This window comes from Podarcis melisellensis (assembly GCF_964234715.1).
Source record: "Podarcis melisellensis genome assembly, chromosome: 17".
Lineage (NCBI taxonomy): Eukaryota > Metazoa > Chordata > Lepidosauria > Squamata > Lacertidae > Podarcis > Podarcis melisellensis.
This window is the reverse complement of record NC_138534.1, coordinates 25,671,989-25,695,748: the sequence shown is the minus strand read 5'-3', so window position 1 is coordinate 25,695,748 and position 23,760 is coordinate 25,671,989. Positions and strand designations below refer to the sequence as shown.

Below are 23,760 nucleotides of genomic sequence, written 5' to 3'. Positions count from 1 at the left end.
CTCTGCAGACCATTCACATATATTCTCAGCATTCCTTACAACAGCCCTGTAAGGTAGGCCAGTGACGTCATCCCCATATCGCAGATAGCTGAGAATTAGCTGGCTTGTCACCTGTTGGCTGAGTCACCCGTTGAGTTTGTGGCAGGACCAGGATTTTAACTGATGGTTTCCTATTTTGCTGCTCAGTCTCTTCACAACAATATGCTTTCTGCCGCTAGCACTGGCCGAGGGGGAAACCAGCAAATCTTAACCTTCTGCAGATTCTTTTCTTAAGTACGTTGTCCTTCTGTGAGAGAATTAAATGGAGCAGCACTCATTTTAATACATGGGCTGGGATGTCCAAACAACGTCATAGAGTTGGAAGAGATCTTGAAGGTCCTTGTCTGCATCATCTTGCTCCATGCAGGTTCCTGGAGGCACCTGAAGCATCGCTGAGAAGTGGATGTCCAACCTCTTCTTAAACACTTCCAGCAAAGGAGTGACCAGCAGCTCTCAAAGCAGCCTGTTCTAGTGTGGACCCAGATCATGCCCTTGGGAAGCTTTTCTTAATGCTATGCAAAAACTAACCTGCATTTTTCCTGTCTCTCTTTCCTCCTCCAATCCTTTCCTCTGGTACCACTGCAGAACTGCCCTGAGAACATGGGGGCCAGTTCGCCACAGAACGACGACGAAGATGAGAACGAAAACGAGAAGGAGCTCCAGATGGAATCTCTTCTCTGTGCCTTTGAGAGTTTGGGGAAAGCGTGGCCCAGAAACCCAGAAACGCAACGTAGGTTTTTTCCTTACAAATTTTTATACTAATTTTGTGCAAACAGCTTTGGAAAATAATAATAATAATAATAAAAATTAAAATCTCTATAACCATGTGGTCTACAAATCTTGTAAAATAAATATAAATAATTGAAAGGTTTAATCCCCAAAACTCAAGCGGCATTTCATCTTAAAAAAAAACCCTCTCCAAAAAAGAATCAGAAAATGAGAAGAAACTTGAGGACACTTTTTCAGAGTATTTATTCTATTTGTTCAAATTGTTATTCTTAAAAAACCCCAGCTGCTTTGATATTTAGCGATTTCATTGTAGTTTTATTTGTTGTATTGTTCCTTATTAGTTTTGTTACCCTATTGAAAGGTGGGATAAATATATATATTTAAAGACAGGAAAATGGTTCCCAAGCAAGCTATTTGATCAAGAGTGTTTTGCTTTTTTTTGGCCCTGAGTACTGCGGTGGGGACAGTAAATTAATACAATGCAAAAAACAAAACAAAATGCAAAATGCATTTGCATTCATTGTAATAATAAAAGGTGTGAATATTGTTTGTGTTTAATGACATTCAGCAGGAGATAGTTAGAATCAGACATTTGTGTTTAATGCACAGAAGTCTGCCCCCACTCTAGATGATTGCCCTCTACACCCTTTTAACCCAGGGACGGTCAGGCAAACATCTGCACAGGGGTAATGTTGTAGTCCTGTCTAAATGTAATGAATGTGATAAAGTGATAAAGCAGAGTGCGTCTGCAAGTACTTTTGCAAAATGTAGGAGGCAGCTTTGAAGGAGGGCGGGGAGAACTTCCGGTTAGAATTAAGATCCAGCCTTGGCTGCTGTGTCCTAGTCTCTCTCCTCCTCCCCCCCCCCCACCAACATAGCTTAATTGGCAGGTTGCTAGGATTGAACCCTACTTAGAAATGATGGCCTCTGACTTAGGGGGTCCTTGCTGCAGGTCCCATGGGGAGCAGTATAAATGGGAGGAGGGGTGGCTGTGTTTTCTTCCATTTCAGTAGTCCAGTGTTTTAGGTGTCTAATGCCTTTGAGCACCTGCATTTTTTTAAACCCCTGGTGATAATGTGTCTAGAGGACAGGGGGAGAATGTAGTTGTTTGCCTTACCTTTGTCTTGATTCTCTTGAAAACCATTTTTTTGCCCCAGGCTGCTATCAACAAGAGGTGTGCAAACTAATGTGCGACCGGCTGAAACTCAGTACGTGGAAAGTGCAGCTCGGAGTACTCCAAGCTATGAAAGCTTATTTTCAAGGGTAATTTCCCTCCAGGTGCTGAACCTGCTTCTTCTCTGCCTTTTCCTCCTGTGACATTTTGTGCCTCCACGTGCGGTTGCGTCAAATCTCGCAAACGCGCGGTGTGCCTCCCTCTGATGTGAACAGAGACAGCAAAGCGGTAACTTGCTTAAGTTGTGTTTGCAAACACCCGGTAGGCACTGCCGCCTGTACTGTCTCCACATTTGGGGAGGAGAAGGCTGCCTTCTACATCACGTCAGAGAGAAATAGAGAAATGGGGGAGGGATCTGTTTGGCCTAGATAAGTAGGATAAAGGTAAAGGGACCCCTGACCATTAGGTCCAGTCATGGCCAACTCTGGGTTTGCGCTTTATTGGCCAAGGGAGCCAGCGTACAGCTTCCGGGTCATGTGGCCAGCATGACTAAGCCGCTTCTGGAGAACCAGAGCAGCACACTGAAATGCCGTTTACCTTCCCGCCGGAGCGGTACCTATTTACCTACTTGCACTTTGATGTGCTTTCGAACTACTAGGTTGGCAGGAGCAGGGACCGAGCAACAGGAGCTCACCCCATTGGGGGGATTCGAACCGCCAACCTTCTGATTGGCAAGTCCTAGGCTCTGTGGTTTAACCCACAGCGCCACCCACGTCCCAGATAAGTAGGATGCACCTTTGTAAATGATAAAAACCTTTCAGTGGGCAGTGCGAATGATCAGCTTCAAAAGCGGTGGACGTTAAGCACCACTGTGATTTGATCATTTGCAAATGGTGCTTTTCTCTGGGATCAGCTAATGTAGTACATTTCTCCTCTGCATTTCATGTCTTTATTCCAGTGCAATGCCAAGTAACCATCAGTAAAAGGGCTTCCATTTGTGCAACAGAACCACTCCCCCTCTCCTTCCCCCATGTGGAAGCCCTCTTGTCCCCAGACCGACTTTGGGGGAGGGTTGGTGGGAAGCACCCAGAATGGAATTTAGGGGGTACACAGGAAGAAATGAGAAAGTCCTTTGCGTCAACAGATATTCTTTTGCTGAAAGGACAGTTACTTAGCGCTGCTTTGGCTAAAAGCCTATATGTTGTGGGCTTAAGCCCATACCAATCCTCTCTAGCTAGAACTAATTGGTGCAGGCTCTGCTGTTTGCAGACTAACCACTAGCCAAGACTCAGAGAGTTAAAAGGGAAACGGTTTCCTGCCTGTTCCAGAGACGCTTCCCATGTTTCCTACAGTTATCTGTGATAGCCCTAAACTGGGCAGCTACTGTTCCGATATTGTCAGCAAGCTCCTTTTGACATAAGGCAATGGTGCTGTTCTTCCTTTGGGTAGGTTACTGTTGCTTGAAGCAGAACACTCAGATCCTGAGGCTTTGAGAAGAATACTGTTTGAAACCTGTTCCTCTATCACCCATTCTCTAGGTAAGTATCTTGTCAGCGGTGCACCAGGAAACCCATTTTAAAGCTCTAAATGACTAGCTTTCACTAGCAGAAGAGAGTGGAGCCTTTTGCGCTTTTTGAATTTCTTGTATCCATCTGTATTGAACCTCTCTTGGAGACAGATGGGCTGTAGGAACTAAAGGATTGATGCATGACTAAAAGAGACTCCCCACTTCAGACTTTTGTAGAGGGTGGTGGGACAGAGGTGGGGGTGGACCTTACTTTTTTCATCTTTGTTCTCCTCAACAAAATCTACTCGTGTGTGGGATTATAACATCAGAAGATACTAGAATTCTGCCCTGTAGCCTTTTAGATATGGGAACAGGGAAGAGACACATTTTTGAATGCTCCATATTTTGCGGGGAGGGCAGTTGTGAACTTGTGGTGGGTAAGACAGATGTATTCCCATTAACTATATGCATCTGGGTCATTGCATAAATAAATGCTGGGTTCTCATTTAACTTCTGACAAAAGTTCTTCCCTGGCAAACATTTTGTCGTTTCTTTGAACAATAACAATACAGTGCTATCTCAGGTTACAAACACTTTGGGTTACAAACTCTGCTAACCCAGAAGTAGTACCTCGGGTTGAGAACTTTGCCCCAGGATGAGAACGGAAATCGTTCACCGGCGGCACGGCTGCAGCGGGAGGCCCCCATTAGTGAAAGCACGTCTCAGGTTAAGAACGGTTTCGGGTTAAGAACAGACCTCTGGAACGAATTAAGTTTGTAACCTGAGGTACCACTGTAAATCTGTACCAAAATTGGGGTTAGAAGAAATTAAGAAGTGCATGTTGCCCTGCAAGATGCTTAAAAGATGTAAGTGGCCCATATGCATCTCTGGCATGAAGTTACATTTCCCTCAGGTTATATTCACTCTTGACTAATGTTTGTTCCCTCAGAGAATAGAAGCTACACCTCCATAAGAACTGAAGCCTTGTCAGTGATAGAAGTACTGCTCACAAAACTTGAAGGCAAGTTTTTTTTCATGATTTTGGAAATGTTGATCAACTAGGTTGTCTCTTAACTCCAGAAGGCTAAAGAATGCTGCAGTTCAGTGCTAGTCTAGACTGATTTTAAAGCAATATTTGATATGCATTTATTGGGGTGAGTACTCTACTCTTTTTGCTTTGCAGGGTAATTTTGGCCAGGCTGCTTCCCATTTTGTATTATGGAAGCTCGGTTTCTGTGCACGAACCGCATAAGAGTCACACCAGTTGTTTGTTTGACATAAACTTACCTGCTTGTATTTGCTTTCTTGTGTATTTACTCATTTTTGTTGGGAGCCAGCCAGTGGCTAGGGCAACCATATGGGCATATAAATTGTTGTTGTTATTGATAATAATAATAGTAATAGCCATTGTGGTGTGGTGGTTAAGAGTGATAGACTCGTAATCTGAGGAACCGGGTTCGCGTCTCTGGTCCTCCACATGCAGCTGCTGGGTGGCCTTGGGCTAGTCACACATCTCTGAAGTCTCTCAGCCCCACTCACCTCACAGAGTGTTTGTTGTGGGGGAGGAAGGGAAAGGAGAATGTTAGCCGCTTTGAGACTCCCTAGGGTAATGATCAAACGGGGTATCAATTCCAAACTCTAATAATAATAATAATAATAATAACAACAACTTTTTGATGTTTGAAAACCACATTTCGTAAAAAACAAACAAACCAAGGAGTATCGTTATGGGGATAAGGGGAAACCTAACAGAACGCTTTGGAAAGGAGCTCAAGACACAGACGTTCTGCCACCTAGGCTCCTTAGTCATTTCTAGGCATTGTATGGTTTGCAAAATGCCACTAGGATATGTTGGCAAATGCCTTTGCAGATAAAAGGTAGAATTGTTATTTGGGGCTTGTATTCCTACAGTCCCTGTTTCCTGCTATGAAGCACTTTACATTGCCCATGTGTATGTATCTACTTCTCAAAACCAAGCTGAACATCTTATTGGCTTCGTGTGTTTGGTAACATCAAAACTAAACCTCTGGTGTGTGTTCCATGTGTTGGGGCTGCCTTTGAAAGTTCCTGGTGCAGCACCTGGACCCAGGAGTAAGCAGTGAGATGGACTCAAGAACTTGATGGACTGCATTTCCCATCAGCTGAACTTCCCTTTGGCTATTCTGGCTGGGGCAGATGACAGTTGGAAGTCCACCATCGTTGGCTCCCGCTGAATAAGCCAGCCACTGCATTAAGTTTAGGAACACCTTTCAAAGGCAGCCCCACAAATAATGCACATGACTCGAGGGACCATATAACCCCAGTCCTGAAGGAAGTCACACTGGTTACCAGTTAGTTTCTGATCTTTCAAGCTGTTAGTGATCTGGATATCTGAAGAAGCACTTCTCCCATGTTTGTCCATATTTATTTCTATTTATTTCCTTGATATCATCTGAAGGCTCTTTCACCGCCTGAAGATCAGTGGATGGTTCCCAGGGCTGCCTTCTGACTTGTCACTATCCAGAACCCATTGATGATTCTTACTATATTTTAACTAATCTTCTTATGACTTTTTGTTGTTTTTATAAGCTAGTTTTATGGCTTGAAAAGCCCAGTAAGTGGGAAGCATGAAATAACATGATGATGTCCTTCTGCCTCCTTCTCCTTATGTAGAGTCCAGACAGTGGGAGAGCCTGAACACAGAAAGCAGAGAACTCCTCATTGGCTCCTTAACAGCCCTGATGTCGGACAGCAGGCCTGAGCTACAAGAGAAAGCCACTTTGCTAAAGAAAACCTTAGAAAAACTCGATTGAATTGACAGCCAACCAAGTGCCATGCGGAATGAAACAAGCAAAAGCGAAAAGCGCGCAGTGAGCTCTGAATACAGAGAGGGAACGTAAAGACGACTCTGTGGCATGCATCATTCCTTGGCTAAAATAAAGAACACCTTGAATTCTGTTCCCCATTAATTTTCTCCACCTCCTCTCTCCCCACCCCCTCCAATTTTTTGTAACCATTTCAAGCAGTTTGGCTAGAATGAAAGCCTCGAGCGTATTAAAAAAAAAACACCAAAAGCACACAACCATAAACCCAAGCTACGTAATGAATTTTTGGGAAATTGTCCCGGCCTGCGTGCAAATAAAGGAGGGGAAGAAGCACCTCATTTGAAAAATTAACACCAGCCAAAATCTTGGGTGTGTACCTGGAAATGATGTTTGTAAGAATTATCAAAAGGTGTTCATTGGAGCACTGGAGATCAAATGCTCTGGCCTGTATCTTTCATGTGGAGTAATTATTACTTAGTGTTGTATTGGTAGGACTCTGGCTCTTTTTAGGACAAGGTAAGCTAATGCTAATATGGAGAGGTCCACCTTCTGTTGGTTTAGCCTGACTTCCCTTTTGGAATCCCCTTGATGTGTTCTGGTCCTCCTGGTCCGCATACCGCCACGCCATCTGATGTAAAAATGGAGCAATTGCACACTGGAAAGCACTTTAATTAGCTGTCTGGAAACAAGGGTGTACTTGGTTTTAAACAAGCAAAGAAGGAGCACTGCCCTTTCCCGAAATGAGTTTTGCATGACGCTCAGTAATAGCAAAGCCCTTATCCAGAATAATGGTTTTCAAGAGTGCTCTGCATTTTCCATGAACTATCTCGTAGTAGGCTTCCTTTCCTCAGGTTTGTAACCCCCGTCTTGCTTTGAAAAACTGTACATGTTTTAACATTATTAAGAAGGTGCAGTTAAATAACAGCGTTGTATCTGACACGGCATATTCTGGTTTGTAAGAAAGTACTTTTGTTTTTCTGGGTAAGGCTTAACGTTACATCCATTTAAGAGTGTGGAAATGTATTGTGTTAAGCAGCCCCCTTTTCTGTAGCTGCAAAAGCATTTTTTTGGGGGGGGGAGGGGGAAATGAAATTTGCTCCAAATTTAATAAAGGCTCCCTAGACGGTGCAGTTAAAACATTTTAGAACTTCGCAACCCTAATTTAAGGCTGATCGCCATACATTCACAGAATACCATGTAGGAAATAACGTGTGCTACTTGCTAACAGTTTTGTCGTGTGGTGTCCTTGCCCATAAGATGTTTGTAGGATTTGTTTCACATGAAGATCTATATGCAGGTAGCACGTTAATTCCTACATGGAAGTGCCTTCTGCGTAGGACTTTTGCAACGTACAAAACTGACCACTGGTTCTGTTTGATTGGCACCCCCACCCACCCAGTTGCCTTGTGGCACCTTGGAGGGCTGCCTGACTCAGCCAGGATTACTTGGATGCATCGGTTATATGAATTGATCCCCTCGCAGTGCAACAAGCCCCTTTCCAGGTGCCTTTCATCACGAACCATCGGCATCTGCATGGACTGCTCCCTCGCAGAGGTACTTCATACATTTGGTGCATCCCGAGGTGCGAGGGCATAAGCTGTTTGTAAATTGGCCTTTTTAGGGAGGTTCAGGACATTTGACAGAAAAAGGAGGGGGGTGTTTAGGCCTGCTTCACATTTAATGGCCACCCAGAATTCCTGGGGTGGGGTTACACGCCTGTATCCTGAGATACAGGTTACCTCAAAATGGCGGCAAGAGGCATGTTCCTGATGTGCCGCCACATTTTGAGGACTCCTGGCTATTGTTACGATCTCGCTCCATGGAAGTCTACTGAGAAATTAATGACTGGTGTGTGTGTGTGTCTCATGTGTGTCGTCAGACTCTTGTCTGTTGGTTAAAGGCCTTTGTCTTCTACCTAGCACTGCCCCGTAGCTAAGGAATAGTAAAGCTGGTCTAAAAGATTTTAATGTATTACGGAAAGCTGCTAGTTGTTTACGCTGAGTTTGAATTTGCCAAGCACATCTGTAAAACGGAATGTTTGTAGGCATAAGATCTTTGCATAACTTTTAACAAAATAGCCCATTTTGTCTCGCAGGAGCTCTCTCTCTCTTTTTGTATTACGCAGAAATGTCAAGTGTTGCTCTTTTTCTTTCTTTTTGCAACAGTCGTTTTGAGTGTTTTAATAGAACCTGTGACAACCATATATATATATATATACAACATGTGCTAGGTCTCCGATATGACTCTTCAGCAACGGCTTCAGTATTTTGAGGTGGAATCTAAAAACTTGAGTTTGGAACAGCTGCTGTAGTAAGTATTTCCAAATGGAAATTTATATTAACCGTACTGAATACTGTACTAAAATTCCAGAATAAGAACTACCTGGAATGTGCAAGTTTGGTGAATAGCTTCTCTGAATAGCTTTTTTTCTTCTAAATTTAGATTATGAACTTACCAAACAAACATGTGCCTCTATGAGAAACCTACCTGCAAAAAAATAAGTTGACTTAGAGGTCAGATACCCGTCCCTCTTTTAAATTTGTTGACTTGATAGGAAAAAAGTGGCCTTTGGAGAGTTATGTTTTCCTCTGAAAACAATTGCACTATAAAACACTGTTGCCCAAATGTGGGCGCTTGTGCTGCTGTTTAATGCTGCTTTGTATACCTGGATTGAAGTGTGTAAATTTGACACTATAGCACCCGCTGAATTTACAAACTTGTTTTGTGTTTTAAAGATTTCTAATGTTGCAAGAAAAAGGTCTCCATTAAATTCACTACATTCATTTTCTGTATCTGGATGTCAAGTTATGTAAGTGGATTGACCGAAGGAAACCTCCCCACCAAAAGGGTAACATTAAAATAAAGGCACATGACCTCCTCTTGGATAGAACTGGTAATTCTGTTGGCGGTGGACGGTGTACAGATTGGGCTATCTGCTCCCGTTTGCTCTTGAGACAGGGCTATGCAAATCCATCCTCATTTCAGTCCCCCCTGCTACTTGGAGAGTCACATGACCTTTGGGAGCCCATGGAGTCACATGACCTTTGGGGAGTCCATGGTTGGGTATTTCCTGTGGGATAAAAAATTTCCCCTCCATTCTAATCACGGGTAGGAGCTGGCCTTTCATTCTCTCTGCAAGTCAAAATCACTGATGACGTACAGTGGTATCTCAGGTTACATATGCTTCAGGTTACAGACTCCGCTAACCCAGAAATAGTAACTCGGGTTAAGAACTTTGCTTCAGGATGAGAACAGAAATCGGGCAGCAGTGACGCAGCGGCAGCAGGAGGCCCCATTAGCTAAAGTGCTACCTCAGGTTTAGAACAGTTTCAGGTTAAGAACGGACCTCCGGAATGAACTAAGTACGTAACCAGAGGTACTGCTATATCAAAAATATCTTCTCTTGCCCTTCCTCTCAAAAGGAGCCCAGGTGGCAAAAACACAAAGCGATAAAACAAATACCCTCTATTTAAATGGCTTGTTGCAAGAGGAAGTTTCTCTCGCAGTAGCACTGGGAAGACAACAGAAGCCATGCCTCTCTAACGCGAGGGAATGCCAAAGGGCAACACTAGAGGCCCAGTTCTTGCATTGTGCAGAACAGACCTGATCAGATGATACTTGCAGGAGGCCTTCACTTGCAGAAGGCAGTGATCAGCTGGCTATATAAAGGGTGAGATGATATGTCAGGTATCCTGGCCCCAAGCAGCACGGCTGCACGCACCCAAACCAGAACCTTGGAAAACAACAACACTGAATTTAGCTAATTGACAAATGCAACAATGAATGTGCAGCTGCGTAAGCTGCTTTTAAACCATCTTCCAGGATTATCCCATCATAAAACCGATCTCAGATACGCACACCATTATCCTAAGATTTCTGTCTGCAACCCCCTATGTTTATCACTTCAGTAACCTGGAAAAATATCAACGGTCTACATATTCAGTGTCATGAGTCGAGAACAGAGAAAACACCCAGGACTGTTACACTCGACAGTAGCGATATTTGTGGCTTCTTGACTCTTGCTGTGTGTGGCAGGCCATCGGAGCTATTGCTCCAGCCATTCATCAGAGGACTGACATTGTCGCTCACCTGTGGCAATATTCTGCACTGAGGAAAAAGGGAAAGAGCTCTCCACCTTTACTGCCCCCTTCCCTTCCCGCTGAATCTATTTTAGTTATTTTCCTTGGCATCATTATTTGGTATTTTGACACAACTTCACATGTTCGTGAAGTTACAGGCCATAATCCAGAGAGCGGCAGGACTCCGCTGCAAACACAGCTTCACAAAAGCAGACTGCTTATTTTGGTTTTGCAAAACTAAAGCAGACTGCTTAGTTTTGTGCTCCTCTCTTCCCAAGATGCAGACATTAAAGAGAAAACCCACCCTCAGAACATCAGGGGCTAATCTAAGCCATGACACTTAAGTCATACACAGCATACAATACACAAGAGGTTTCCAAGAAAATATTATTGTTGTAGAATGCTCAAGAATGGCTTTTAAGAAGACAAACCTTTGTCAGATGTACTTAGATTTTCACAAAACAGCAAATTTCCCTAATCGTTGAGGAACACAAAAAATACTGCACTTGGAACGAAACGTATCAGCATTTGGCAAACAACAAATCAACAGTTGAACAATGAAATAAAAATAAAACTGCAGTGCACACTGAAAAGATCTCAGGCGCAACGTGACATGGAGATTTTTGCATGTTTACTTTGTAAACCTTGCACATTAGAAGGTGTATGAATATTTCCTATTATACAGATGGGAAAAGTGGCAAGTTTATATTTTGTCTTTTTCCAGTGTAACAAGAGCGAAGAGACAAATATATTGGAGTTAAAAGAGATAAAAACAGTTTGCCACTAGTATTCCCTCAACTCTGTTATTGACGAAGTTTGACTGTAATTGATGCACACCCCAAACTCTTTAAGAGCAACAAGGAGACATAGGGCATTTATATTGCTTTTACTCATCAGGATAAGCTTGGCAATTATTCAGCCAAGTAGTCGTACCTTGGAAGTCGAACGGAATCTGTTCCAGAAGTCTGTTTTTCCAAAACGTCCGAAAACCAAACCACAGCTTCTGATTGGCTACAGGAAGCTCCTGTAGCCAATCAGAAGCCGTGGAAGCCCCATTGGACGTTCAGCTTCCAAAAATAGTTCACAAACCGGAACAGTCACTTCCGGGTTTGCGACGTTCGGGAGCCAAAACGTTTGGGAACTAAGTTGTTGTAAAACCAAGGTATAGCTACTTGGCTTTTTCTAATTTACACTCTCATGATCTGCAAACATGCTAGCTGTTTAAGTGTGCAGCATGCACGATGGTCTTAACACAGATAGGGGTGAGGCATCTCTGTGATGGGGGAAACTCCAGTCAACCCTGATCATTGCTTTGCTGCCTGGGGCTCAACGGCAGCTGTAGTCGCAAATGTTCCCCATCACTGTTTGGATGCAATCGACTGCTTGTCAGTTGGGCACAAAAACATGGCTTCTGGCGACCCCGTTTAAAAAAACAGTATTTGGCAGGATCAGGTCCATTCTATGCAGAACCAGGTAAATATTAAAGGAAATCACTTGCCTGTTTTCATGTTTATGCATTTAAATGCCTGGGTGTCAGCACAGGTATTGGGTGGCTTCTGAAGGGTATGTGAAGCAGCGGCAGGCGGGGAGAGCAACACAGATGGCACCGTTCATCATAGCAGATACACTGGAAGCGATGGTCTTAAAAACCACAACTGCTTTGCAATCAACAATCCCCAGACAGAAAGAGACAGTTGCATTATTTCACCCAGCACCATGCCATATAAGAAAAAGGAACAAGTCCAGTGTCCTCTTAAAATTGTCCTCTTTACTTTGTGGTTCAGAAAACCCCATTAAACTGACATTTACACCCACCCACCCACACCCAATTTTTTTTTGCTCTGACTATAAGTGAAATGGAGCCTCAGATGCATGTCTAAGGTGAAGTGACTTGGTTCTAAATAGTACTCCTTTTTTCTGCTGCAGTTTTAGGGCAGTGCCACCGCACTGGGGGAGGGCGCTTTCTCAAAGTGTGGGAAGCGCTTACCCTGCGGGAAGGGAGTGGGAGGGCTCTTACAGGGTCCTTGTGTCCTCCTTCCCAAAGCTGAGCAAACGCTTACTGGGCTTTGGGTTTTCTTTAAAAAGGTAAAGGGCCCCTGGACGGTTAAGTCCAGTCAAAGGCAACTATGTGGTTGCAGCGCTCATCTCACTTTCAGGCCAACGGAGCCGGTGTTGGTCCACAGACAGTTTTCTGGGTCATGTGGCCAGCATGCCTAAACCGCTTCTGGTGCAACGGGACACCGTGACGGAAACCAGAGCGCACAGAAACACCATTTACCTTCTTGCCTATTTATCTACTTGCACTGGTGTGCTTTCGAACTGCTAGGTTGGCAGGAGCTGGGACGGAGTGATGGGAGCTCACTCCGTCGCGGGGATTCAAACCGCCGACCTTCTGATCAGCAAGCCCAAGAGGCTCAGTGGTTTAGACCACAGCACCACCCGCGTCTACAGGGCTTTGGGAAGGAGGTGGGAGGCCTCTAGGGCCATCCAGAGCCCTCAGGCCTCCTTCCCAATGCCCAACACCTTTTACCCGGCTGAGGGCTGGAGAGCGTGTCAGCTTTTTAGCCTCGCACATGGTACCATATCACTAAGGTTGGAGAAACTCAGGCCCAAGGACCAAATACAACTGGCCCTCTGAGTCCTCCTCAGGCCACACTCCACACTGGCCACCATTTGGAGGATAGAGAGGGGTGTTTGAGCATGCATAGATGCTACCTTAATGTACAAAGCAAAAAGTTGCATTCATAGCTCCAACCACTTCTGCTCCTGGTCTCCACCACAAGCATGTGACCCTCAGAAATTTGCCCCTGGCTAAGAGGGGCTTGTCCCTCCTGTTTCACCCCACATTCTGTTGCGTCGGGAGAACAGAGGAACATTGCATTCCCTTCACCGGTGGCATCTTTGAAAAGCGCTGTGGAGCTTCACCAACCCACACTGGAAAACGTCTTTAAAACGACAACAGGACATCGCGTTCCTGCACGCTGGTATAGAAAAGCTGGCCAAAGAATGCAAACCAAGCTTGATCTTCTCAGCTAAAGCCATCACTATGTACAGATCGCCCTCTGCTGTTAAGTCCAGGTCTATCTTCAAGTTCCAGAGTGATTTCAGAGGCTTTTCCCCTTTTTGCCTGAGGGATGACAGGGAAAACTGTGGTTGAGCAAAATATTTTCATTTCAAAACATGCCAGGGTACCGAACTCACTGCTTCCGCGAGCTCCTATATACTTACGTATCATCTTCTACATATTTGATGAGAGTTAAGGCTTTTCTGTGGAGGACCAACAAGAATTGGGCAAGGAACACCCTCCTCAGAGACAATCCAGGTTTCAAACAAAAGACCTGTTAAAAAACGGCCACACAGGAAAAATCAGCAGATGGTCTCATCTACTGGCATTTTCTCATCAGTTATGTTTTAGCAAAATACTCATCGTGACGGGAGGTGGATGAGCTTGTGCGTTGCAGGGACTCTGGGGAGATGCAGCACATCTCTGAGTGCACGACACAAACAGATGCATTACAAACAAAATTCATTTTGAAAGCATGAATACATCAACGTGTTTTTACAGTTATATGCATTGCCCTTTCTAATCTGTTTATGTGCTGGTTACATTCGGAGCCTATGTATAACACGATACGTATTATGTGGCATTATAGACTTGGTAATATTTTTGCAGAACTTGTAAAAAAAAAATTGTCAAGATTAATGGGGAGGTCTGAATTTGTAGCTCTTGTAACTTGGTACAATGCTGGGAGCTGGCTTTTACAAAGACATAGATGGGAGACAGACCCACCCATGTTTAGATACTAGCAGCCAACAAACTACTTGAGTGAGCCCCTGACTTAACCTCAGAAGGGTTACTGAAATCAGTGGTTTGTTGAATATTATGCTAAATACTCAGTCTTAAGAATAATGCTTTTATTTCTACATCCCTTAAGTACACTTGAAGCTTTCCCTCAGTTTCTAGACATATAGTACACCGCCACTTGAATTAACTTCAGAGTACAGAATACAGAGAAATCTTCTTTAAAATCACTGTTAAATTACTACACAAAAGAAATCACTTGAGATTTTTTTAAATGTACATATAACTACACAAAAAACTACTTCAGGGTTTTTTAAAAAACATGCTATGGATTAATCTGCTTTATTTCATTTGAGTGAATAGTCACCTGATACAGGAAGTCTTTTACTAGAGTGTCTTGGTAAAGGACATCTTGGAAAACATTCCTGAAAAAAATACAAACAGGACAAGCATGAAGCAATATGTTGAATTTCACCACAACACCAAGTTAAACTGGTGGCTATCCACTGTAACTGTATTTCTTCCTATGTTCAAAAACGTTGGTTTGGGATTGCAGCTTTGACTACATTCTTACACACACACATGTGGGAGCAAGCTCCACTGAATTTAAGTGGGGGCGTGCTTGCTCAGCCTGAATTGTAAGATTTCAAGCGCTCTCCACAGAGAATTGGGGCTACAGTCCTAACCTGCTCCTGTCTTGAATTCAATGGGACTTTCCTCTGAGTAGATGTGGTTAAGGCTGCAGCCTCAGTGAAACATCCTTACATTTCAGTTCAGAGATACTTACTTGACTTGTTTTATGACTTTATTTAACCAAATGTTTGTACTGCCTTAATCGTTTCACATGAAATATTTAATGCATCAGTGAAAATGGTGAAAAGCAAATAATTAAAGCATTCCAAAGGGAATAGACAACAGAGTGAAAAGAGATTAAAACCTGCCAATGTCTACATGTCTTGGATAGGCTGGTCCAATTTAAAAAAATGCTTAGAATGCTTATGAGTAAATATGGAATGATGACCCATGAAAATGAAAGAGACTGCAAACTTTTGATTCAAGCAGCGTTATCACTGGAACTTTCTTTTTTAAAAAACAATAACCATATGATTTGAAGTTTCAGTTTGAGGCTGGCTATGCTTCTCAACTGCTGATGCATGCCTTATTACAGAGACAGGAACCCTGCAGTGGTAATGTGAGTTTCTTTCAATCCCCATGTCTTGTCAGCATTTGAACAAATTGCTAGGTTGCTTCTCCATCCCTTTCCAACTAATTCAGGACGTGCAGCTGATCGGCCACAAACACGGTACGATTTCTTCCTTCTGACAGAACCACAACTGGCCCATGAATACTTACCCCTATCAGAAAGGGGAAAAGAACTGTAGGGTTTGCAGTTTTGCTCACTACCACGACTGTTTGTTCCTTAAAGTACTCTGAGATTATTTAGCCATGGGTGCTTCTAAAGGTACCCAGTGAATCTGGACTGCCATAGTTGGCAAAATTAAACTGATTCAATTTTTTTAAAAATGATTAAAGATTTCTAGAATATAATGGAAATAGCTGCATATTAAATAGGGGTCTTTCATGCTAGTAAGCGGTATGCAAATATTGTTGAGTAAATAAATCAAAATAATTATCTCAGTTGCAAAGCTAACTTTCACAATACATTCCCATCGTTTCTGAATGTGAGAAGGAGAGGAGAGGGGCGCAAATTTAATATTTCTTCGTATTGGGAGGGCAAACAAGGAAAATACGCTTTTCCAAGAAAGCAGCACTAAGCATGAATTCATATTAGCACTTAAAAATTATGCTTCCTTAGTTGTGCTGGATAAACTCCCTTTAACTTCATCGTTCGGGGGGTGGGAAGCCCGCTCAGTAGCCTGCCTACCAAAATATCTAAATGGAAACCTTCCTTTTAACCTCAAAGGGAAAATACAAAAACTGCCTGGAAAATCTTATACCCTAGAAAAGACATCTAGTCAGAAAGAGGACAAGGTAGACATCATAATGACAAAGAGATAATTCAAAAGCTTCTAAGCACAACATTACTTCTTTTCCTTAGAAACGAAGGAGCCAGTGGCATTTGGGAGAATTTAGCGGAGGAGATCAATGACCTTACCTTCAGCAATCCTTGCACAAAAAGACCCGACTCGTAATGAAAGGCGGTTTCATTTCTGCAAAGCCTCGAACACTTCCTCTCTGTTAAAGTGAGAAAGAGGCACAGTGTGCATACCTTCTGTAATACAATATCATTTTAATAGTATAGGCAGTGAAGTTTAGCCAAGAGAAAAATCGGCAGTGGTTATATATTGCACAAGAACTGGGGCAATTCTTACAGGGGTCCACATATATTTTCTAACAGCTATATGTTCCTTCAGAATGCAAACTGCGATTTTTGTGGCCAGAGTAATGTTCTCCCCCCCCCCCCTTCCAGCTTGGGCACCCACCTCCATTGGACTGTCCAAAACATCACTAGAGGAAATGTCCAGCCCGGACGCGAGAAGCCCTGAGCCTTAATCATGTTTCATGCAAGTCAAGGGATTTCAAGGACGGAAAACCTTTCCCAGGCCAATGACCACACTCCTTCGTGGATAATTTTCCAGGGGGTGTATGCCACAAGTGGGCAGAGCTCAGGGCAAAAGTGTGCCAAGAAATCAATATATTGTTTTTACCTTTGTGCGGTAGACTAGCCTCTACACCAGGGGTCAGCAACCTAAAGCCCATGGGCCACAAGCAGCCCATGGGGGTCATTTACCCAACCCATGGACCCTTGCCACCAGCTCAGTCGGCTCCCATGCGGCGCGGAGCAGAGTGGGGACCACCTTCCGCAATGCTGGTCAGCTTCCCATTGGCTGCAGGAAGTCTGTGGGACCATGAACCGGCCCAAGCCACAAAAACTTTGCCAACCCCTGGTCTACACACACTCTATACTTTCAATCTGGGATGCGGGTGGCACTGTGGGTTAAACCACAGAGCCTAGGACTTGCCGATCAGAAGGTCGGCGGTTCAAATCCCCGCAACAGGGTGAGCTCCCGTTGCTCGGTCCCTGCTCCTGCCAACCTAGCAGTTCAAAAGCACATCAAAGTGCAAGTAGATAAATAGGTACCACTCCGGCGGGAAGGTAAATGGCGTTTCCGTGTGCTGCTCCGGTTTGCCAGAAGCAGCTTAGTCATGCTGGTCACATGACCTGGAAGCTGTACGCCAATAAAGCGAGATGAGTGCCGCAACCCCAGAGTCGGTCACAACTGGACCTAATGGTCAGGGCTCCCTTTACCTTTTATCCTTTCAATCTAGGAGACAAAGAGTCATTATTAGAGTTCATGGCCACATTCCTGCCAGGTCAAAACACATCAGTAAAAGACATTCCAGCATCCTCAAGATCCTACATTATGGCATTTCCCTATTTTACGACCAATCACTTTTTATAAACCTTTGAATGTAAAAAACAACAACAACAACTGCATACAGTTTTGGTCAAGTACAGTAAGAAAATGATTTCAAGTGCCGTCATGCTTATGAGATGGAAGCTGGTATTAACTTGGCACTCCCGAAAATCTAGAAGTATTCTTATTTACGATGTGTAATTTATTTTACCGAAGGCAGATCAAAAAGGAGAAGAATGGAAGAGCTGTTTCCTTTCATGATGCAGCTAAGATAAGGGCTTACATCTATGTCTTCTGGAGCACTTTGTGATTTCATAGATGAAAGGAGTTCCATTATAGGAATAACTTCCCCCGTCAGCACTGGAATGATGCTCTGGCCCTGGACAATAAATAACATTTTATGAAATAAAAAAAAGCAGAGCATGTACTTACAAAACGTGACATGAAAGGACTGGGAGGTTGTTGTTGGTTTTTTTTAAGAGAACAGAGTAATAGGGAAATAGTCAAATACTTTATTTTCAAGGTTTGTTCCAACGTAACCATAACCAATAGAAAGATAAGCAAATAAATCAAGAAAATAAGTTTAAAACTGAATGCAATTTTAAAAACTGGATTCATAATCTTTTTATTTTAAGACTGTTCAGTGAAAGTACCTGGGACAGATCTAGGACTTAAACTGCGAAAAGATTAATGCAGTTAACAAATTTACTGCTGCATTTAACACTTCATCAGAAGAAAAGATATGGGGTTTCATTCCTTGTTAATTACTATTCCCCAAGTGTCCTCTACAATAATCCCCCTCTCAGCTAGATATAGCTTAAGAAGCTTGCATTGTCAGTTCTTTTGCCTGACAAACAACTAGTAAAGAAAAACCTTCCCTTTTTTTGTAATACTATTGTGTTTTTTCTGTTTAGAAAATTACATTTGTTAGGAGGTTGATAGTAGTCAGTCTGAGGAAGATACTACCTGTTTTTTTTTTAAAGACTCAAAATTCATATAAACTGCCCTATATAGTGAGTATAAAATATTAATCAGATTTCTACTTTGCTCCAAAATAGGCAGGGGTGTGTGTGTCAAGTTTTTCAGAATCCTCAGAGTTCCTATCACATCTTCATGGAAATTGTTCTCGTATACAAAGCTTCCAGAATATCCAGGAGACTCCAAAGTAGCTCCTTCTTCGGATGGGTATGATGCAATGGGAAAGGAGCAGAGACATTCATAACTCACTGAAATCAATGGAATTTGCAATCCATGTTTTGCTGCACGCAATGCTCATACCTCGTCTTCCAGTCTCTCCGTGCCTTCTGAGGCAGCCTTTTGAAAGTGTTCTTGTCTTCCCTAAGGAATAAATCAGTATGTTTTCAGTAGGTTTTTTTTTTGAGGGGGTGTTTTTTTTTAAAGAAGGTCCTGATACATGTCTGCACATCTTAACCATGTCATACATAAAAGATCCACAACCTACCATACGTTTCTGTGTTTTTTTTCTTTAAAGATTATGCTAAAAAGTGGGGGTCGTCTTATACATGGATAGTGCATAGGGTGGGTGTTTGAGCAGCTATTTGGTGTGTTATTGGTTGATGCGTCAATGGCTGGTGTTGATTGGCTGTTGCTGTGGCAATGGGGGGTGATTGCCAACTTTTCCTGGCGACGGGACAAATGAGAGGCGGATTTTGCGACTTATGTGGGTGAGAGATTTCCGGCAATCCCCCCCCCCCTAGAAAAAGCTCAACACCCCTTGGTAATTCTCCCCCCTCAAAAAAGCTCGAATCTCTGTGCCATCTCACTCCATTTTCTTAAATGTTCAGAATATTAGCTGATGTTCTTTGGATTTAAAAAACAGACACCACCACAAACATTGCCATGGTACCTAGCTGAGGAGTTTGTCCACGTGAAAAAGCATTTGATATTTTCCCCGAGAGCCTATGTATTTCCAAGCAAGGGTATATAACATGAGGGACACCTTAATAACATCTCCAGCAATATATACATCTGTGATGCAGTATGCATTAAAACAGATTCTCATCTCAAAATGGCAACATATAATTTTGGGAAGAGTTTAGCCTACAAGTAGATTTGAGGTGACAAGGCATGAGCTCTGCTGTTTCAAATCACTGTGCCCTAATAAAACCACTTCTGGGATTCAAAATTTAACATGTACACAGTTAAGTGAAGTATCTTGAACAGTGGTACCTTAGTTTTTGAACGTAAAACATTCAGGAAGACCGTTTGGTAGCTTTTGATACAACTCATTTTTTTTATATGTATTTGTTGCATTTGTGCCCACAATGTTACCATTGCGCACTTGCCAGCTGAAGCTGATGGGAGATATAAAAATGTAGTGTAAACACTGAGAACTGGGAAACACTGGCCTGCAAGCGCTCCAGTTCGATAACAGCCTTTACCAAAAGTGTCATGGGTTTTGAAGACACTCAAACTCAGGACGCAAGGGAGAAACGTGCTAAGAGGAAGGAACGCTTGGCAAATCCACACCGTGATCAACCCCTGCCCGGAAACCAACGTCCCCACTGTGGAAGGACGTGTGGATCCAGAATTGGCTTCCACAGTCACTTACGGACTCACTGCTAAAACCGTGTTTATGTAAGGCAATCTTACTTGGCTACGAGTGAGCACCAAAGAAGAAGAAGAAGGGAGATATGGTACTTTAACAAAACCAGGAGGGCATCAGAGTGTCAGAAAAACAGGGTGCCTGCCCCTCGACCCAGCCCCCTAACCAGTTCCTCTCCTGCGTTACAGATCTACCCCTATCGGTGTACACACCATATATTTAAAGCACATCCCCCGGTCTCTCTGAAGAATCCTGGGAACTGTAGTTTTCAAGGGTGCTGGGAGTTGTAGTTCTCTCTGGGTGCAAGGAACCACAGTTCCCAGGATTCACTTTCCCGGTCAAGGCATGCTGTGAAAGGGACACTCAAAGGAAGACACTGTTGCAGCTGCCCCTGTTAGGCAGTCACTCACCCTGGGACTTTAACGGGGGCGAGATGCCCACCTGGAAGCGGCTACTCAGTCTCTGTGACTGCAAAGTTTCAAGGAGAGGGAAGGGAAACCCACTACCGTGGGTGCGCGCTGTCCAAGGTTCTGCGCATCCCAGAGATTTGCTCGAGCGTTTTAAGGGGAAAAGGGAAGGGAAAAGAAGGAAGGCAAGAGTTTAGTGTCACACACCTCTCATTTCCGGCTCTACAATGCATTTATTTATTTTCATTTTTGCATTTTCTGCCTGCAGTCAGATGCAAAACAGAACAAGCCTGCATCTGTTCGAGGCTGCTAAAGCGGCAGCAGCCTTTGAGTTTCTTTTATTTTTGCATCTGGCAAAAAAAGAGGCGGACGAATCGAAAGAAGCAGCTCCGACGCAGCGCGCAGAGGTTGGGTTTTTTTTTTTGGCAATAATCCTATCCCCGGTAACAAAAAGTAACAAAAGCCGAGGATATGAGTTTTTCAGGACCCTCTGCTTGTCCCTGCCATCGTTGGAGCTGCTCTGCATTTTCAGCCTTGTAGCACAACGGTCAGACAATCAACAGATAGAGTTGACAGAGTAGCACATGGGTGCAGCTAGCATTTATTTTCAAGCAAAGGAGCTTCCAGCTCCGGATTATTATTTTTTAACCCGTTGTAACATTTCGGTTCACTTCCACGCATACAGGATCCTAGGATCTGTAATTGAGAGCCGGAAGTCTCCATCGAAATGAAAGCCTTACCTCTTAGGCGTGACACTTGCCTATCCAGCGCTGCAAGAAACACGCAGGCACGAAAGGTGGTTTGTTGCTTTTAAATGAGTGTTTCAGTCTGTGGTCCGGTCCACCCGTTGATCCGTGGCTCCTCTCCCTCAAATATTCACATTGCTTTTCAATTGCATTTGTTGCTTCTTTTATTTCTCATATTGCACTTTGTTATATTACCATTGCAACGCTGTGGAATTCGAATTGCATTGCAGCACAGCACAATGCATGAAGTAAGGGAAGCAATAAAAACGCAAGCAAAAACCACGCAGCTTTCTAGCACGATGCATTGCAACAGGGAGAAATATCAGTGCACGTTTCACCAAGCCCGTCAGCAATTTTCAAGTGGCCCATGGTGAGTTTGGGAACCACTGCTTCTAATTTTATATCACGTTTTGCGTCAGTGGCTGCTTAATGCTAACAGGAAATGTTTGCCTGTTTGGGATGCTTTCAACAGGTTCAGTGCTGACCAGGCCTGACGCACACAAATAAAGCGAGATTTCATGGCTTATATACAGTGGTACCTCGGGTTACAGATGCTTCAGGTTACAGATTCCGCTAACCCAGAAATAGTACCTCGGGTTAAGAACTTTGCTTCAGGATGAGAACAGAAATTGCGCAGTGGCACCAGCAGGAGGCCCCATTAGCTAAAGTGGTGCCTCAGGTTAAGAACAGGTTAAGGTTCAGAACGGATCTCCAGGACGAATTAATTTCTTAACCAGAGGTACCACTGTATAGTGAATGGGACAGCAGCTCACATCTCCAATTCCAGTGTTCACAAAACGCTACCTGAAAGTCACTTCATCACTTTTCTATCTCTTCTATAGACTGAGAAGTTGTGGGAGGCAGGAAACTAAATTTCGAGTTGATTTAATACAGTACTTGCATTCCGCTTTTCTAACAATAAATGTCAAGCTCAAAAGTGGCTCGCAATACCAATAGCATTAACAAATGTTGCAGTCACTAGAATATCAAACACTATAGCATGTAAAGCAAGCAACAACAAAACAACCAGTGCAATAAAGTCAGTGTAATTCAGAGGGTTTTGCCATGCCAGGATACTTCCTAATCACATGGAACCTTTACTCCAGAGCCCCTGTCCACACAAGGAACATCCCTTTCTGGTAACACCCCTTTCTGATTTCTTGAGATTTTGTATAGAATTGTAGAGTTGGGGTCCAATTTGAAACCACGCTGGACTGTTGCTTAGCTTTGCAAATGTGCTAGCAGTTTTATTGCTGCACCGATGTGAAAATCACTTGCTTCTTTAGTACATCCTTGTGTCCGTCTACTCAGATGCCAGCCCCACTGCGTCCAGTGAGACTTACTCCCAGGCAAATGTGTAAAGTCTTGTAGCCTGAATCTTACTGAGATAATTCAGTTATGCTGAGTATCTCATTTTGGCAAGCCTGCTGAGTGACAGTAAACTGAACTAAGCCAGATGGATTGCAAAACAAGCTGATACTTGCACAAGTTTTTGACAATTTAATTTTGACAAGACTGAACTAATATTCAAGACAAATATTGAAAACGCATTAGGATAAAACCAAACACTATTTGCTAATTGCCAAAAATTACTATAAAGAGAAACAGAAATGATTTTTACAGGATATACTTTTTTTTGGCAGTCGCTCTGCTTTTACAGCTTTCCATGAATTTTTTATTTTTAATGAAGACAAGAGGAGGGTTATGATCTTACAAACCTAGTAAGATATGGAGCCAGCTGCATTTAGCACAGCCTGTACAGAAATGCTGGCAGATTGCTATGTAAGCAGATCTTATTTTGAAACAGAAAATACAGCTGGCAGCAAAATGTGAAATGGGAAATTCATGTATTTTTTATTTTTTTAAAAAATGCAAAACAAAAGAAGGGGGCTTAACTGAGCCCACAGCCCACACAAAGAATTAGTCACGGCCATTAATTTCAATAATTTACTTTGAGTAAAACTTGAGTTAAATGCCCCCAAATAACAATAAGATAGCAACAAAACAACAACAGAAATATTAATTTATTTTACACAGTGATTTTCTAAACCGCTTAATCAAAGAGCTCTGTAAGCAGTATAGAAATGAAATGGTTGGTAAAACACAGCAAAAAGCCACAAAACAGTTCAAAAACAATTGTGCTCAAAAAACAATAATCATTAAAACACAAAGAAAAACCACAAAACTTTTATAACAAATATGGACAACAAAATTTGGGTCTGGGTAGGCTTTGTGATACAGATGTGGACTTGTTAGTCTAATCCAGGCACGGCCAAACATGGCCCTCCAGCTGTTTTGGGACTACAACTCCCATCATCCCTAGCTAACAGGACCAGTGGTCAGGGATGATGGGAATTGTAGTCCCAAAACAGCTGGAGGGCCAAGTTTGGCCATGCCTGGTCTAATCTGTAACTTTCTTCTGCAAATCAGCCAACAATGAACTCTAAAGGGCAGGGGGAACCGCACAGCAAATGTTATAACACGTTATCCTTGTCTCCACCGGGAGACAAGCCTTGAACCCTTGTTACCTGTGATCTGTTGACTTCCACCACCATTCCCAACATCAGGAAAATGGTGTGTTTCAAGG

The 23,760-nt window shown here is 43.1% G+C and overlaps 2 protein-coding genes across 6 annotated transcripts in view; one reads left to right on the top strand and one right to left on the bottom strand.

Annotated features, from left to right (window-relative positions):
• ECPAS (Ecm29 proteasome adaptor and scaffold) overlaps positions 1–9,071 on the top strand; it is a 62,353-nt gene extending 53,282 nt beyond the window's left edge. For 4 of the 5 annotated variants that reach the window (XM_081893671.1, XM_081893669.1, XM_081893672.1 and 1 more), the window contains 5 exons: positions 625–769; positions 1,926–2,031; positions 3,332–3,420; positions 4,339–4,410; positions 6,042–9,071. In XM_081893671.1, the coding sequence (XP_081749797.1) occupies positions 625–769; positions 1,926–2,031; positions 3,332–3,420; positions 4,339–4,410; positions 6,042–6,181 (552 nt within the window). In that variant the 3' untranslated portion in view covers positions 6,182–9,071. The remainder of the gene's footprint in view (positions 1–624; positions 770–1,925; positions 2,032–3,331; positions 3,421–4,338; positions 4,411–6,041) is intronic. The other variant, XM_081893670.1, reaches the window with a different exon arrangement.
• Positions 9,072–12,471: 3,400 nt separating this feature from the next.
• Positions 12,472–23,760, bottom strand: part of LOC309360146 (guanine nucleotide exchange factor C9orf72 homolog) — an 86,254-nt gene continuing 74,965 nt past the window's right edge. The window contains exons 3-8 of the mRNA XM_081894762.1: positions 18,733–18,792; positions 17,666–17,833; positions 17,346–17,361; positions 16,191–16,270; positions 13,501–13,610; positions 12,472–13,399 (exon numbers count right to left, since the gene is read on the bottom strand). Coding sequence (XP_081750888.1) covers positions 13,159–13,399; positions 13,501–13,610; positions 16,191–16,270; positions 17,346–17,361; positions 17,666–17,833; positions 18,733–18,792 — 675 coding nt within the window. The 3' untranslated portion in view covers positions 12,472–13,158. The remainder of the gene's footprint in view (positions 13,400–13,500; positions 13,611–16,190; positions 16,271–17,345; positions 17,362–17,665; positions 17,834–18,732; positions 18,793–23,760) is intronic.